At 42.4% G+C, this 18336-nt stretch overlaps 1 protein-coding gene across 1 annotated transcript in view; it reads right to left on the bottom strand.

Moving 5' to 3' along the window:
* The window catches only part of camkmt (calmodulin-lysine N-methyltransferase), a 153210-nt gene that overhangs the window by 25490 nt on the left and 109384 nt on the right, over positions 1-18336 (bottom strand). Inside the window, exons 6-7 of the mRNA XM_054750223.2 lie at positions 10421-10484; positions 3798-3864 (exon numbers count right to left, since the gene is read on the bottom strand). Coding sequence (XP_054606198.2) covers positions 3798-3864; positions 10421-10484 — 131 coding nt within the window. The remainder of the gene's footprint in view (positions 1-3797; positions 3865-10420; positions 10485-18336) is intronic.

Here is an 18336-nt window from a genome sequence, read left to right as displayed (position 1 = left end):
AGTGAGATCATAAATCACAACTTGACAAAACTAATCTTTGCATCAACATATTTGTGTTAATCCATTTGGCCTCCGTGTTTCAATACCTCCGTGTCAGAAGCAGTTTTAAAATAAACATCTCTTCATCTTAAAGATGCTTGGAGGGGAAATTAGATGAGTGGAAAGGAATTAACCAGAGGCGGGTGCTGTTTTTCATTGATGTGCAATTTAGCTTCGGATTGTGTTACGGTTGCGCTGATGTGTGTACTCTTAAAAGAGCTGAGCTTTTCTCTTGATGTCTTTTTCTTCTGTTGCTTTCCTTGTCTCTCTTTCATACTGTCAGACAGACTGGGGGATTATTAATTAGGCATTTTTAACACTCGGTAAACAAAACATTAGGCCCTGCTAGAAATACAATCTCGATTCACAGCGGGAGGCCCTAAAACACACACACACACACACACACACATTTGCATGAATGTGCAAACAGCATCCTGCGTCGCACCCCTCCCTATCCATCCCCTTGTACAAGCGCATCATGCCCTTCGCCCTTTCTTGCGGCACAGAGATGACAGCAAGCATAATCTGAAAAGAAAACAATCAAAGTAATGTAGCCTAATTATATGTTTACTTTTTCACTCTATCTACCACTCATGTAAATATGTGCAAGAGAGAGAAGCAGTGAGATGGAGAGATGGAGGGAGAAGAGGTAGGGGAGCAAAACACTCATTGGAGAATGCTTAAAAAAACAGGGATAATAATTAACTTCATTTTAGCCTGTCCTCACATATGAGGTGTGTGTGTTTTCTGGATGAGTGATCCCTGTCAAAGTGGGTCATTTTTCTTTGATGATCACATGAAAAAGACTTAAGATAATTTACTCTGTTGAGTGCTAAATAAAAATGCTGCAAGATTGTGTTTATTATGAATATTTCCCATCAGATCATTTGAAATCACACGTATATGAGAAACACAAGAGACACCCTACAGAGGTGTAAAGACGTACTTCCTACCTAAAGGTAAAAATCACTGCAAACATCTCATGATACCAAAAAAATACAATTTCATAATTTATTCCCTGCAAATTTCTGCTAAATATTGTTCAGGACTCCAAAGAGAAGGAATTCAATTATAATAAAAAGGCTATTTTTATATACAGAATAATAAAAAGTATGTGCATCAACTTTACCTTAGTCGCACACAGTTTAAATCTAAGGGACGTCAATTAAATTTCACAATTTTCTAGTCTGCCTATTGAATAGTTTTTACACCATACTTAAGAAAACAAAATATTTTTGTAAAGATAAAAACATTTCACAAAAGGGAGTGTAAAAGTTCACAGGATTTAACTAGAAGACTAGCAAGCCATCCAATAGTTGTAAATTTGTTGTCTGGCCATGAACCACTAAAACAGCCCAGGTGTGGGGCTGATTCTATGGTTGTTTTTAAATCTGTGTCTGCGTGCAGCTGGACATTGCTAGGACCAAACTGAGCAACGAACAAAATTAGGACGTATTCATCAACAGAAATCAGTCAGTTGGGCAGTCTGCCATACACCGTAGAAGACGAAGCAGCAGCAAATACACCCCTTATTTTAAAAAAATGACTTAAGTACCTCTATCTGCTCATGTCTCAGAGAAAAGCCCAAGTCTAAATCATCCTAAGTTTTCTGTTCTCCTCCATAGCTCTAGTATTAAGCCCACCCATTCAAGTTAGAGCACTGTGATTGACTGTTTGGGCCAATGGTAGACCTGCTGAGGCTACAATGGCTGAAACAACCTGCGGAGCTAAATATTTTTTGCTATCGCTATGTTTGTCTAGATTTCTAAGCTAAAATAGAACCGTACCTAAGTTATCCAAAAAGATAGTCACATCTGCGTTCGTGCTTTCCAGGCTTGACTACTGACAACATCGGTCTGACTACATCAACACCATCAAGGCTGCAGATGGTTCAGAATGCTGCAGCGAGGTTCATTACCAGTGCGAAAAAATGGGAGAGCATCTCTCCAGTTTTATGTGCGTTGCAGTGGCTTCCAGGCATTGAGGTCAAGGTTCTTGTGTTCATGTTCTAGTCACTAGCAGGGACAGCTCTACCTTATTTATCGCCTCCTTCAGAGACACGCCCCCTAAAGACCACGCCGCTGGTTGTGCCACACTTAAAAGCCGCGGGAACAGAACTTTTCCCACCATAGCCCCTAAATTGTAGGCTAGACTTCCACTGGAAATTAGACATACAACCTCATTTGAGGCCTTTAAAGCAAAACTGAAACTACACTATAGACTCACAGCATCCCGTTAGGCCTCTGTTCTGATTGTTCTTGTCTGAATAAAGCCTAATTAATACCGTAAGCTTCGCGAGGGTGAGACCTACATGCCTTGTTGGAGACATTTTACTTTTGGACTTCTCCATCACCTGGGGAGTGTTACAAAACAATTCCCCCACAAGGACAACAGAGGGCATAGCGCTATTCTGAGATATCCTGCCACCATTACAGTCACATATCCGGTCCACGATAGTGTATATACCATTGTGTTTACATTGTTTAATGTATTTTAGAGACTTTTTAGCACAGACCAATTTGTACCTCATTCTCCTCCGCCTCTTCATGCGATTGGCACCTCCAAACCCATGTTTCTCATCATTTCCGTCCACGAAAAAACACTTGCGGCATATCTTTGTACTTCTTCAGTCACGGGTGAAAAAAAGGTTTATATTTCAGACTTTTTCCACGAGGTGTTCTTCACTCTGTTCCGTGTCTGCCGCTAGGGGGCAATGGCGGTGCTGTTGACAAATTTTAAGGAAGCGGCATCCTGACCAGTCACAAGCTCGCAATCTCAGTCACTTTCGGCCGATAGTTAAAAAGTTGGGCATGTCTCCGTCAGCCTCTGTGAGCCGGTCGGAGAGACCTTGTGCCGATGCATAATGGTGCTGCGTAGAAGTATAAATTAGACTTAATGTGTCAGCTTGCTTACTTATGTTTACTGTTATGTTTATTTACTTGGCAGACGCTTTTATCCAAAGCGACATACAATTGTTAACTTGTAGAGAATGTTGTGATCTGTGGGGGAAAGCGGAGTACCCGGAGGAAACCCACGCATGATGGGGAGAACATGCAACTCCACGCAGAAAGGCCACAGCCAAGTTTTGAACCTGCAACCTTCTTGCTGCGAGGCAACAGTACTAACAACTGTGCCACCATGCATTAATTGTCCAATTTGTACATACTTTTTTTGTGTGTTTTAATGTTTTGCATCTTGCTAGTTTTATATTTTATCTGTATCGAGTGTCTAGCTGTATTTACACTTCATTTCCTTGCTATTTAGCAGTAGCTCATGTCGCACTTCCATCACTAGGTTGTATCACTTTTTAAGTTTCATTTTTAGTGCTTTCTGGTGTTCATTATCATGTTCAGCCCCTTGGGCTGTTTTGATTGCCTAAGAGAAAGTGCTTTATAAATAAAATGAATGAATGACTCAGTAATGAGATACTATTCATCATTTACCTTTTATTCTAATTTGTATTGTATTGTGTATTTTGTTGTAAAGCTATTCTATTATTCAACTTTAATTCAGATATATTTTGCCTTACTCTTTCCCAGTTAAATTTACCCTTCATTTTAATTCGTGGTGTACAGTTTTTTTCCTTTTCAACTCTTAGGTCACAAGCAGTTGTGTAAGGCATTTCACTGCATTTCGTACTGTGTATGAATGTGTATGTGACAAATAAAATTTGAATTTGATTTGAATTTGAATTTGATCAAGAAAAGTAAAGTGTTACTGACAAAGAGTCTTCAAGGGAAGAATGTTTTTAGTCCTACCTTGAAAACACGTGCGTTGATCCAAATTTTCCAGCCAGCCTGTTTCTCTCCAGCAGGCCTCGAACATCTGCAGCACTGACGTTAAAGACTCACCACCAACAGAAATGCTGCAACTGTGCACCGTCTCAGTAAAATATGCTTTTATGCAGTTAAACTCCAATGAGAGCTAATGTTGACTGTGAGCCTGCTGAGGATGAACTAGGCACCAGGTTTTTCTGACCCTGGGAATGGAAACAAGAGAGGACACCTATTATCTAACTATTCAGTACCATAGAGCTGACTCATTTGATAATAATATTGGGTTTCATGTTGCTGAGAGCGATATCAAGAGCCATAAAATTGAGGAAAACTTAGAAACACAATGAATAGCAGACAACCAACATGGAGAGAGCATGAGAGGGCAGAAATGATCTCTAGGGACAGAGCGATAGATCACAGCTGCTTCTAGCTAGATCAATGGAAAGGCTTTTAACCACGGATAGAAAAAGAATTCCACACTGTGCCTCTCACACCAACACACACACATAGACAAAGACACATAAAGGAAGCATGATTTATGTCAAGTTGTCTATTAATGCAGTGACTAGTAGAGCTGCAAAGCAATTCAATTAGGATTTCCCTGTCTTTAAAGCCTGCAAAGAGCTGAGACAAATCCAATTGGCAGCGAGCAGACAAGAGAGACAGATGGAGAGAGCAGAGATACGTGATGGGCTGATAGATGAACTGAAAAGTCAACCAAAAGCTCTAAAACATATATGTAAAATGCATATTAGCACTTTTGCAGACACATGACCCTAATAGGTCAAAGAACAGGGTTTTCTAATCAGGGGTCAGGTGATTTACAAGTGCACATACACAAAAAGCAGTAAAAATGTTAACATTAAAAATAAATAATCAAGTTGTATTGAACATTAAAGTGGAAGAACATTTACGTCCATCTCTTGAGGCAGAAAAGTAGTAAGAAATGACATGAATCAATCATTCTTAATGGAACATTTCAATTGATTTTCAGCATGAGTATTCAAGGTCAACAGAGTTTCGGCTTCTCACTATGCGTGCATCTGTGTGTGTGTGTGTGTGTGTGTGTGTGTGTGTGTGTCAGGCCAACAAATGAGGTCAACTTCTGCAAAAATGGGGAAAATCTATTTTACAGCATGTGTTCACTATTTTATTCTTTCATATCTTCTCATCTGTTCCACTCTAAAAATCGGAACCCTATCACAGCTCACCATCGCTTTCCATTCTGACACTTGTTGCTAAATAAAGTGTGATAAACAGAGCCCATTAGCACAAGGCTCTGACCAACGGCATTTCCTCAGCGTGAGGAAATACCACCGAGTAGCTCCAGTCTGCGAACAGGCCAATTTGTCTGAGTCCAGAACAAATCAAGAGTCTTTCTCAGTCTTCGTGTGTATTCCATCCATTTTCGCTATGATTTCACTTACAATTCACTCTACTTGTTTGTTCTGGGAAACAAAGCAGCCAGTCAATGGAACATTGTTTGTGTGGCCAAGTGTGTGTTTTGCAGTCTCCATGATGTTATTGTTTGGTCTTATTGTCATCAGTAAAGGAGCATTGTAGCCGACTCAGACAGAGATATTGTAAGCAGAGCTAAATTTGGAAGTGCCACATTGGTCAATGGGAAAGAAACGTGTATTTATATTTCCTCCTTTTGTGAGTCAAATGTAACAAGCTACCTTTTTTCTTGTTTTAGTAGCAGTCTATTGAATAAGACACGATCTAAAAGGACTTTGAGAAATTCTTAAAAATTGCAGGAAAGAAAACAGGAGGCAAAGAATTTCTTGTGCAAAACTCAAAGAGTTGGTCAATAGCCCACTTAAAGAACAAATGTTGACTTAAATTTCACCTAAAGATTTGTTCTAAAAAATACAATTACAGGCCTAAACATTAACTGCACAAAATGATTTTAAACAGACCTTGATTTCTAAAGAACAAACTGAGTACCAACTGGAGCCTCAGCATTAGATAAAGTCTCAAACTAAATCTGACAGGATGGCAATTACAATGCTCTTAACTTGGCATTGTGGCAGCTGGGATTGGTAGGTGTCCCGTCTTCTGATTTTGTCACAAGATGAAAGAGGTGGGTGGCTATTCTTCCACAATCCAACACAATCTCTGACTTTAGGGCTGAAACACAAAGTCCGTCATGTTTCTGTCACTGAACTGTGTCTTATTAGTGAAGCTCAGCCACTAGTTATTTTTTATAATGTCAAATCAGGGTTTGCATTGGTGTAATCTGTGACTATTTTTCCAAAAGCGATTTTTTTCCTTGAAAGCCGTCCAAAATGGTTTCTATAAACATATAATAGTAGTTGGAAGTTTGCATATATGAACGTAATATCCATGCATACAGGATGTGTTCTCAAACTGCTTTTAGGGGTGCTGGGATTCCATTTAGGGATGCTTCAGCTTCCCCCAAAACAGGCTAAAAATGCTGATAGACAATACAAATGTGCTTAAGAAGCTAAATAATTCAGGGTATAAAGAATAAATCCATCTTGTGCTGGCATAGATAAAGCCCCATTAGTTATCACACACTGGTGAAATTTATCTCCACATTTGACCCTCCCCGTGGGGAGTGGGGAGCTGCAGCAGTGGCTGCGCTTGGGAACTTTGGGTGGTTTAACCCCCCAATCCAGCCCTCTAAAGCAGGTTGTCAAACAGGGAGGCGATGGGTCCAATTTTCAGGGTATGACCCGACCAGAATTTGAACCCCGATCTCCCAGTCCCAGAATGGACACTTATACCACTAGGCCACCTTTTGCACAAACATTTTAATTAGTGCACTAAGTTCATGGTTGTATATTGTAAACTAGTTTTCAGGTTTTGAGACTGAGTTCTGATTCCGGTGCAGCGTTGACCTGCTGATATCAGCTTTTCTCACATGACTTTTCCCAATTTACTTTGACAATCTTTGACAGGCCCTGAACGAGCTGAAAGTTTTGATACGCGTTATGGTCACCAGCCTGGCCTCTTCAGATGCAGGAGCCAGGATCACCCAGCTCAGAGATCAGCCAGACACCGCCCCTACTCCTCCTCTCCTCCAGGCTGCTGAGGACCACAGCTGGGCTGAATCCCTGTAATGAGTCACACCTGGGATAAAAGACTGTGCCATCCAACAGGGAGGCGTGGAGGGTGAAGATGGTGGCGGCTAGTAAATCGGACGCAATGCGGGAGGTAACTGCTGTGGCTGAGCAGCTCCTGGGCTTGTCTGGTGTAGATCCAGGGGAAGTGTGGGGTGCCGCTTGTGCGCGGGGGGTTGGTGGTCTAGATGTTGGTGGTGGTTTGGGTGTGGACTTGGAGGCTGGGGGAAAAGGGTCGTCAAGTGAGGGTGGGTGTGTGTGTGTGTGTGTGTGGGGGGGGGGGGGGGGGGTGGTCTTAATTATGGCTTTTCGGGTCCTGCAATGGAATGCCAGAAGTCTGGTAGCCAATGGTCAGGAGTTTAAGAAGGCCGAAGGGGACCTGGATGTCCGACCGGACGTCATTTGCGTACAGGAGACGAGCTGAAGCTTTGCTTGGATTTAAAATTGTGTGGATATCAGTGTGTGAGAGCAGACAGGGTGGGTAGGTCTGGTGGGGGTTGTGCCACGTTTCTTGCAGAGGGGCTGCAGTATCGTTGGCGGTGTGTTGACTCAGGTCTTGAGTGCGTGGTGGTTGAGGTGTGGTCCGATAGGGGGGTGATTTTAGTGGTGAATTTTTATAACCCAGGTTTGGGCTTGGTGGGTGAAGATCTCCGAGGGCTGTGTCAGGGTGCTTCCTCGTCGGTTTTGTGGGTCGGGGATTTTAATGCTCATAGTGGGTTGTGGGGGACCCGGGGGACGGATGGGAATGGGAAGGTCCTGGAGGACTTTTTGGACGAGAAGGGCTTAGTGGTGTTAAATGATGGGAGTCCTACTTGGGTTCAGGGAGATGGTCGATGTTCGTCGGGGTTGGATCTGACGATTGTTTCGGCTGCTCTGGCAGCGGTGGCTGGGGGTGGGAGGTATCGTTTCAACTAGCTATGGGGAGTGACCATGTGCCTGTGCTGAGTCGGTTAGGTCGGGGGTTGGTGTCTGAACCTCGTTCCTTGGTTATGGGGTTCAATTTTAAACGGGCCCGTTGGCCGCTCTATACGCAGGAATTGGAGGATGTGATTTGCTAGTTGAAGGGCAGTGTGGATGTGGACGCCTGGTGTTCAGCCATTTCTGGGTGTGTGCGATCGGTGGCGGAGGCCCACATTCCTAGGAAGCATGTGACGCGTCTCTGCTGGGAGAGTACTGTTGTGGACCTGGAGGTTGCCATGGGCTCCCCTGAGTATTGTTCAGCGATAGGCAGGGAGGCCATGAGATTGTGGCAGGCATCGTGGGATGGCGGGATTTGGGGTAGGGGCTTTTATGGGTTGCATCGTTTGGTGGGTGGCTGTGGGTCGGTCCTTGATCTTCGGAGGAGAGACTCGGTGGTCCTCACTCGGTTGAGGTTGGGGCATTGTGGTCTTCGAAGCGGGCTGTTTTTGGTGGGGAAACACAAGGACGGGAGGTGTGATTGTGGGGAGCCTGAGTCTGTGTGCCATGTTCTTCTGCACTGTGGACAGTATGGTCGTGAGAGGGAGACCTATTTTCGGAGTTTGAGGGCTACGTGTCTGTCAGTGTTTTCTCTGCGGACCGGCGTAGGGTGTGGGCCCTGATGTGGTTTCTGCATGTGACAGGGTTTATGAGAGGCTGTGACGCTCTCTGGAAGTGTGTTTGGGTGGCTGTGGCAGCAATACGTCTCATGGGCCGTCTAGCCTGCCTCCCTCACTGAAGACGAAGAAACAGTCTGGGAGGCAGCAGTGCAGGGGTTCTGCTGTCCTCCAGGCCTCAGAATTAGTTTAAAACCCCTTTTTGTGTGATTTGCTGAGTTTTAACTGTAATGGTTTTAACTCTGAGAGTGAGTTTTAACTAAAAATTGTAGAACTCTGAGATGAACCAGAAGGATCTTTTGGTATGACCACTAAAGGGTCTCAGTGAGGGTAATTCCCTCTTGGATGTCAACTCATGTTTGACTAAGTTATGAGCGTAGTGATCTCTGTTTTTGTTTGCTTAAAGGTTACCTGTGTTGTGGTTTTTAGACTTTTATCAACTTTGTCATGTTTTAAATTGCCTTCCGTTTTGGTAAAACTTTAACAAGTTTTAACCAGATGTTTTAATTGTTAAGTTGCCTTTTAATGTTAATCTTTTTGAGAATTATTATTATTATTATTTGTTGTTTGGCATTATTTGAATAATGCTTACCATCTGTTTGCGCACTTTACCTTCTGACAAACACATTTTAAGTCCACTATCATGTTTCTTACCCCTCCTTCACATTTTTAACACCTCCTGTCGGGAACGTAACAAAACCAAACATGCTAAAAAAAAGTTACAGAATAGCAAAAAAAAAAATAAAAATTTAATGTACGGAAGAATATCATCTTTATGATGTCCCCTTGAATGTTCTCTTTCTAAAATATAAAGTGCTTAAATTTCATTATTTAGTTGATTGTACAGTATTACAAATCACATACAAAGCCTGTAGTAGCATATGTTCAGACATTATTTGTACGAAGCGACAGTAATTAACATTTGAAAGGAAATAAAGTCTTTTAGAAACTTAAGTTTAAAATTAGAAAAAAAGAGTTCAGTTTGTCTTACCTGCTTCTTTTCATTCGAGTTTTCAGCTTTTATTATGCTCATGTTATATTTTATTTTAACCCTTTGAATTGAATACATTTGAATGAAAAATATTTTTTACAGTGCTGCAGAGTAACAATAAATGAAAAGAGCATTAAAATCAATGCTGCAAATGAACAGCAAGAAGATACTAGTTGCACTGTCCCTTTTTCAAAGTAAGGATTGAAAAAGGTTCTGAACAATAGCTGCAGCGGGCCTTGGGCCCTAAAAAGCTAAATCCGCCTCTGATGGTGATACCGAACAATCTTCTGAGAAAGCTCTTTTGTTTTTGTATTCTTTTGGTCACTAAACTCAGTTCTTCACCACAGGTTGAAGGTATGGATGGTTTTTGATTAATCAATTAAATGGCCTGTTGGCTCAGCTCTCACCACTCGCCATGACAGACCAGTGTAGTGAAAGCCTTGCTGCTGGATGCACAGATCCACCTGTCAATCACATGCTCCATTGTGCTCCCAGCTGCATAACAAAATCCCAGCATATTTGAAAACCCACCAGTCATTTATAACCCCAAGCAGATATTCATCTTTTTTCCACCAAGAAACCAAGACTTAGACATATTATTTCTTCCATCAGCTGCTTCACACTCAGCTCTAAATCAGACCAGGGGAGAGCTGGAGGTCAATGAAAATCAGAATCAATGAGATATCCTCTACAATAAACAAACTCAAATATATGAATTCCATTGGAGATATCCATATATAGTTTTGTGCACAATACTAAAAAATACATTTTTAAAGTGGAAGGTTGAAGTTAAGATTTGTATTCAAGGTAATGTACAATCAAACTCTGCTTCAGTGAAACACAAAAGGGGAAAAATATTTGTTGAAACAAGTTCTTAGGATGAACACATGTGAGCTAGTGAGATGAGGCAGGGCTGGAGAGACAGAAAGAGGAGAGAGGACGATGAAAGGATACTCTGAATGGACTTCTCATTCCCATCTGATAGCAGAACTTCCTTCACGTCAGCAGAAATGGCAACCTGAGAGCCAGGGAGACAAGAAAAAGACAGAGGAATTAAGCAACACCGAACAAAAGAACAAAACCAAAAGCACTTTTTAGATGGAGCAAACATCTGAACACATGCACACAATAATGACATAACCATATCTCAAAAGCTTCACTCATGGCAGCCCAGCCTCCATCTCTCCATTTCTCCCTCTCCTCTGCCATTTTCCTCTCTATCTTCACCCCATTTTTATGTCTGCATTATTTTAATCATTCAATCAAATCAGTCAATACTTTTATCATTGTGGCTAGCGGTGGGGGCTGCTATCTTGCTATCACTCTGTTCAGTAATTGCATTGTGACAGGGGATGATGGCAAGCGCAGAGTCTTTTCATTTGACGCTGGGTGTTTATCAGGCCGAGCCATCACTCCGTTCGCCGCTGTCACTCTGCACTCGGCTCGCCAGGCCTGCCTGATGCCCTTCATATAACTTTGCAGAGCAGGCTGCAAAAAACGGAGAGAAACAGAGGGAGGGAGACGGGAGAATGGAGAGCCTTTGCGCTGCGATGTGTGCAAAGAAGATGTAGATAGCGAGGTGTACGCTTGATTATAACCTCATCTTTTACCACCTCTTTTATACAGCTGTCTTTTTCAAACCGTAAGTGTGTGTCAAGCTGTTTGTTTTTGTTAAAGAATGTGTGAACTGATAATAAGTGCAAATAGTTATCTTGGTGATAAAGTCACACTTTTAATGCTTTTTTAACTAAATATGAGAAATATAAATGCATTTTTTATTTAAGAAAAAATGATTTAGTTAAATTGTAAAACAACCTATAACAAGGGAGAGTTGGTTAAATCAGCTGCTGGTATTTTACATTTAAATTATATCCACATAATGCAGATTGATGGTGTTTAAAGATTTATACCCAACCAATCAAATGCCAGGTACTAATGAAATGGCTAACACCTGCTGTAAGATGGTTATACAGACTACTGATATAGTCTAACTGTTCGTTTCCATTACTGATATAAACCAATATTAACATATGCGTTGTACCCTCCTTGTTATTATTATAAGTTATTTTGGGTAACTGGCATAATGCATATTTTAAAGGTGTGTTCATTATTATTTCTATTATAATCAGTCACTCTGACTTTTTCATGCAGGCTAAACATTAAAATCGTCTCCTACACCTATTTCCTGCATTAACTTTAAAGTTACAGTCCCATTAGTCATCACACACTGGCGTCGGGTGTGGCTGTACGTGTCAGAGGAGCTGGTGGAGTTGGTGGTTCTCAAGGAAAATCTGAGATCCTTATATATAAGACAGCAGATGGAAAAACAATTGTGGAAGACGAACTTCTAAATTTTATTGTTGTCAAAATGAGAAATCTCTCCCAAGATGAAATTGTGTTATTAGTCTCAAACAATTTCTCATCGAAGTGGATTGAAGAATCCAAACGCTTGCTATTTGAACTATGTAGTTCCTCTGTGCGTCACATCAGGGATAAAGGCCAACAAAAAGACTAACATCAAAGATTGTCTGAAAGTGCTGAACGAGTGTGGTGAAAACATTCCCAGGTTCATCTCTCATTATTTGGATGAGCTTCCTTCTGTGGGGTTCGGGAACTTGGATGCCTCGGCTCTACTCAGCGGGATGGAAAAGCTGAACGGGGAGCTGGCGTGCCTGAGGGCAGCAGTGGAGTCTGCAGTAAAAGCGGGTGATAATCTCGGTGCAGCCGTGGCAGTTGTGGATCACAGGCTGAGAGTTCTGGAGGGCACCTACAACCCACCGAAGCAGCCGGAGGATTTGGAGGTACTGGCGCACGTTTGTGGTGAGGAGAACCTTACAGCGGGACATGCGTCCGAGCCAGGAGGAGGAGGTGCGGGTGGATTGCCACAGTCCCCCACCTGGAGTACCGTTGTGAAAAGAGGAGCGACTCAAAAGCTCACAGCGTGAAGGAGGAGGGATGGCTGCACGTCCAAGGAAGGAGCAGCGGAAAAACATTGGGATAGTTGGAACCGGAGTAGTAGAGAACAACCCAGTGATTAGAACTAAATTGGTAAGTGTTTTCGCCACTCAATTCTCCCCGACACTGGAAGCAGACACGCTAGCATCCTACCTGTCAGAGAGACTGGGGAGACGTGGCACCTGTCGGAAGATCAACTCCAGCAGTGGCAGATTTGGTTTGTTCCAGGTCAGTGCTGAGTGTGGCGATGTTTCCGACATCTATGATCCACAACTTTGGCCATCAGGGACATATGTCCGCCGATTCTTTGAGCCAAGCAGGTGACGTTTTAATAAGACGTCTGGTGCTGAGGGTGAACTACAGCTGCAGCCCGCTGCCCCGGTAGCCTCGGCTAGCACGGCAGAAGTTCAGCCTAGTGCCGGCAGAAGGCAAAATTAACTGAAATATATGAAAATAAATGTTGGATCTTATAATGTGCGTGGCTTATGAGTAGATCATTCAGAGGCAGACAAGTCACGTCGTCTGGTGGTGGATGAGCTATTGGACACGTGTGATATTCTGTGTATTCAGGAGACCTTTCTAGCAAAGCAAGATTTAGAGGATCTCAACATTTTGCATCAAGACTTTTTTGGGGCAGGGGAATCTACCACTGACTATAGCACCAAGTTGGTGAGGGGAAGAATTTCCGGAGGAGTGACTTTTCTGTGGCATAGAAGATATGACCAGCTGGTCAGAGTAATCAGACTGGAGGTGGACTGGGCTATTGGTCTGGAGTAGGGCTGTCACGGTAACCGCAAAAATGAAATATCGCAATAAGAAGAAACCCACCGCGCTGCATCATGGGCCACCGCGATTACTGAACTTGATTCAACTCAATGATGCATGTTGAGAAGAATGGCTGCACTGGTATCAAAACGAAACGTTACTTCGCTCCTTTGGGAGCACTTTGGTTTTCAGTACGTCAGCTGCTGCGCAGCCAGAGTCCTTGGCCGAGACAGAGCTGCCACCAGCGGCAAAAAAATAATAACAAACGCTCGGAGACCTGCTGAAGTCCCGGACAAGCACTGCTTCTGCAACCGTCCTGAAGAGAGTTTGAGCCGAGCTGGAGCTCACTCGCTACCTGCAGGAGGAATGCATCCACCCTAAAGAAACCCCCCTGACATGGTGGAGCAACAACCGGGAGAGATTCCCGTTGCTCGCCAGTCGCACGCAAGTACGTGTGCGTTAGTGCAACGAGCGCACCATCCGAGAGGGTTTTCAGTGTTGCTGGAAATGTTGCCACCCCTCTCAGATCCTCTCTCAAACCGTATATGATTAACATGCTGGTTTTCCTTGTGGGTAACAAGGATGTGACCGAGCTATAAATCACCGTCATTTGTGTGTGTGAAAGTGAAATGATAGTGCGCACCCCGCCCCCTGGCGCGCGCGCGCCCGGTACATGTAATTTTTTATGCTTGATTTTAAACAACTAAACAAAATGGGGACTTGTTTCTTATTTGTTAGATGCTGCAGCCAAATTTGCATTTAAAAGTTTAACCTCCTGAATTTTGTTGTTTTTAAGTTCAGTCGGACTCCGACTGTCGGAGAAACAAACGTTACTGCGATCTGTGTTGTTACTGCCCTTTGATCTGCATTCAGTAAAGTGTTATAAAAGAAGGCATGGCAATTTTTTAACCTTTTTTAAATGTGTAAACATTATGTTTAGATAGTACTGCAATAAAAAAGGGCTGCAATAATATCGCACACCGCAATATTAAGCCACCCTGAATCACCGCACGGGGAATTCCTCAACCGCGACAGCCGGAGTTCAGCTGTGAGGATAAGAAATTTCTTATACTACACATCTATATGCCTTATGAAAGTTCTCATAATGAAAACGAATTCCTCAGCAGACTTGCCTATATCTTGTCACATATTCAGGTCAATCCGTCATATGAATGCCAATGTGTCTAATAGTAGGTCTGTATTTGGCAATCATCTAAAACAATTCTGTTCAGACAATAGGTTGGTCCTTTCTAGTGAGGCGCTTCTACAGGTGGGCAGCTACACTTATATCAGTGAAGCATGGCACTCAACCTCATGGCTCGACCACCGTATCTGTTCCAAAGATGCCCATGAGTCAATAAGTGATATCAACATAAACTCAGAACTTGCTGTCTCTGATCACATTCCCTTCTGTGTATCAAAAAATGTAGGTAATCTACCAGCCCTGTTGCCTATAATAAATGACTCTCAAGATGGGAGAATACATTGGGACAGTTTAACTGAGCAGAATCTCCATAAGTATGGTAGCCGGTTGGATGTCCTTCTAGGTAATCTTAAACTCCCTAAGGGTGCGATAACATGTGGGGACATGAACTGTAGAAACGTGCAGCATGGTAGAGAGCTGTGCCTCGTCTATGAGGCAATTGTAGACTCTATGGTTACCTCGAGTAGGCCACTTCGTAAAAATAGTAAGCAAAAAGCTAAACCTTGTTGGACTGATCATGTAGAAGAGCTCTATGCAGAAGCCAGAAGGGCATATAGACAGTGGGCTGACTCAGGGAAACCAAAAAGGGGCCCAGTCTTTGAATATAAAAAATACACTAATGCTAAGGTAAAAAGTGCTCTGCGTTACATAAAAAGGAATGACGATATGCTTAGAAATTCTTCATTAGCAAACAAACTACAAAACCACAGTCCTACAGAATTTTGGAGAGAAATTAGAAGGATAAATACTTGTAGGACACCCCAACTATCAAGTGTTGTTGGGGCTTTTGGTTCTGAGGAAATTAGTCAGTTATGGCATAAGCATTATTATGATTTGTTTAATTGTGTCAAGAGAAATCCCCCTGAAATTGATAAGGTAGAGAACGACAAGGATGTATCTATCACAGTGCAAGAAGTCCATAACATTGTGATGAAGCTGATGGATAATAAGTCATGGGGGCATGATAAGATATCAGCAGAGCATTTAAAGTTTGCGAGCAGGAAACTTTACCCGCTGTTGGCCATTTGTTTTACAGGTTTTTAATTCACTGTGTTTTACCACAGTCTATGCTGTCAGTTGTCTTGGTACCTATTATAAAGAATAAAAGAGGCAGAATAAACAGTAAAGATAACTACCGGCCCATTGCTTTGGCCAGTACTCTGTCTAAGGTCCTGGAGAGGGCTATTTTGACGAGACTAGAGGAGTCTGTTTTTACATCAGATCATCAATTTGGATTTAAATCGAATTTAGGTACAGACATGTGTATTTTTGCCTTAAAGGAAATTCTGGATCTGTACAGCAGACACAACACGACCATATTTACATGTTTCATTGATGCTTCTAAAGCATTTGATCGTGTTAATCACAAAAAGTTGTTTTTAAAACTGCTCGACAGGAATGTACCATACTATTTGGTGAGGATTTTAGTATATTGGTACGGCCACCAGTCCATGGTTGTCAAATGGGGAATTCAGTGTCCCTTCCTTTTACTGTTTGTAATGGTGTACGACAAGGAAGTCTTCTGTCTCCTTGTCTTTTTAATGTGTACATGGATGACCTGTCCAGGCTGCTGAGTGAATGCAGGACTGGCTGCCAGGTTGGGAATGTTGTTTTGAATCATTTGTTGTATGCAGATAATCTGGTAATCTTTTGTCCATGCAGTGCTGGTCTGCAACTATTGTTAAGGATTTGCTCACAATATGATCATGACTTTGACATAAAATTCAATACAATGAAAAGTACCATCATGATTGTGAGGACTAAAGAGGATAGTAAACTAATTTTCCCAGAGTTCCACTTATCTGACAATATTATTCAGGTCCGGGATGAAATTAAATATTTGGGGCACTACATCTCTACTGACCTGTCGGATGATTGAGACATTTATAGACAGTGCTGCTTGCAGTATGCACAAGCTAATATGCTCATTCGGAAATTTTCTGGGTGTCCTATTTCTGTCAAGCTGACACTTTTCAAAGCATTTTGTGCACCTATGTACACTGCACATCTGTGGAGGAATTACAGGAGAAGAAGTCTGTACAAACTTCAGGTGGCGTACAATGATGGGTTGAGGCTGCTCCTGAAGGTACCTCGCTGGAGCAGTGCCAGCCAGTTATTCATGTATGCTGGTATTCCCACTTGTACTGCTACCCTTCGCAATCTAATGTATGTGTAGGCTGATGGTCTCTGAAAATGGTATTATCTCTATCTTGTCCACAACGACACGAAGCATGACTCGTTTCTATTCTAACCTTTGGTATCACTGGCGTTGTTGCCTGTATGTCTGACTGATCTTGTCAGTTTATATTGCTATTGGTTGTAATTTTATTGTATTAACTTGCTTTACTGTTCTTAAGGTGTTTTTATTTTCTTGCTATTTTTAAATTGTTTTTTTAATCCTCTAATCTTTATTCTTTATGAATTTATCTATTTTTACTGTTCACTGTGTTATCCTTCCCATTATGGGTCTTAAAGGCCCGGAATAAAGTTTTATGATGATGATGATGATGATGATGATGATATTTCCGCATTCGACCCATCCCCGTGGGGAGCGGTGAGCTGCAGCAGTGTGTGCGCTCGGGAACTATTTGGTGGTTTAATCCCCCAATCCAACCCCTAAAGCTGAGTCACAAGCAGGGAGGCATTGGGTCCCATTTTTAAAGTCTTTGGTATGACCTGACCGGGATTTGAACCCTGATCTCCCTGTCTCAGGGTGGACACTCTACCACTAAGCCACTGCAAAGGTTAGTTTCTGATAAATAGACAATGAATCTCTAGGATTAGAAAAGCCTGACAGATGTACGTCACACTGTCACTTAACATTCATGGACCCACCCATCTTGACTCACAAGGAAGGATGTAATTGGTTTAGCAGTCAATAAATAGCAGTGAACATCCCGACTAGCAGAAGCTAACTATTAGCATTTGCACCTTCACCACACAGCAGAAGCTCCTCCAGGCTTGTGTTATTTGGGGCGATAAAACATCCACGTTGCAAATCTGTGGTAGAGTCATGTTTCTGTTATCCAGTCTGAGGCGAGATGACCACATATCAGAAAATAAGACTCCAAAACCTGCCGTTTGAAGCTCAGCTGCGATGTGGGTCCTTTCTAGTTCCTGGAAATTGTGCACAACTTACAAGGCATTCATTGCTACTACAGACAACTGCAAATGTATTGTTTAAACAAGCGGTCCACACTTTTAAAGGTTATCTGTAAAATAATGACAATTACTTGAATTAAAGCTAAGCCAGTATTATCAAACAAATATCTCAAAAACTTTACCTCTGACTATTTTGACATTGTGAGTGAGAGGTGAAGAAGCTGAAAAGTTTAATGAATACTATGTGCATGATATGTAAAAGTTGTGGAACTAAAAGAGTAAAAAAAATCAAAACCGATAATTTCCAATAATACGTTCAATGCCAACATTGGCCACTTATAAAGGAAGGCCGGTAATACATTCCTAGTTATCACCTACCAACTTTCATGCAAGAGCTTTACACCAGATCATTTAATAATGACAAATGATGGAGTTCAAGAGTGTACCATTCTGTCGTGGTGAAGAGAGAGCTGAGCCAGAAGGCAAAGCTTTCGATTTACCGATCAACCTATGTTCCTACTCTCACCCATGATCACAAGCTTTAGGTTGTGATCCAAGAATGAGATCACAGATCCAAGCGGCCAAAACATGTTTTCTTTGCAGGGTGTCTGGGCTCTTCCTTAGAGATAGGGTGAGTGGTTCAGTCACCCAGGAGGGGCTCAGAGTAGACTTGCTGCACCTCCACATCGTCAAGAGGCAGTTGAAGTGGCTCGGGCATCTGGTTAGGATGCCTCCTGGATGCCTCCCTGGTGAGGTTTCCCAGGCACATCCAACCGGGAGAAGACCTAAAGAAAGACCCAGGACACGCTGAGCTTGGACTCAGTGCTCTTCTTCAAAAAGTAGC

The sequence above is a fragment of the Nothobranchius furzeri genome, chromosome 12, assembly GCF_043380555.1.
Source record: "Nothobranchius furzeri strain GRZ-AD chromosome 12, NfurGRZ-RIMD1, whole genome shotgun sequence".
Lineage (NCBI taxonomy): Eukaryota > Metazoa > Chordata > Actinopteri > Cyprinodontiformes > Nothobranchiidae > Nothobranchius > Nothobranchius furzeri.
The sequence above is the reverse complement of the archived record's forward strand: the minus strand, read 5'-3'. Positions and strand labels throughout refer to the sequence as shown.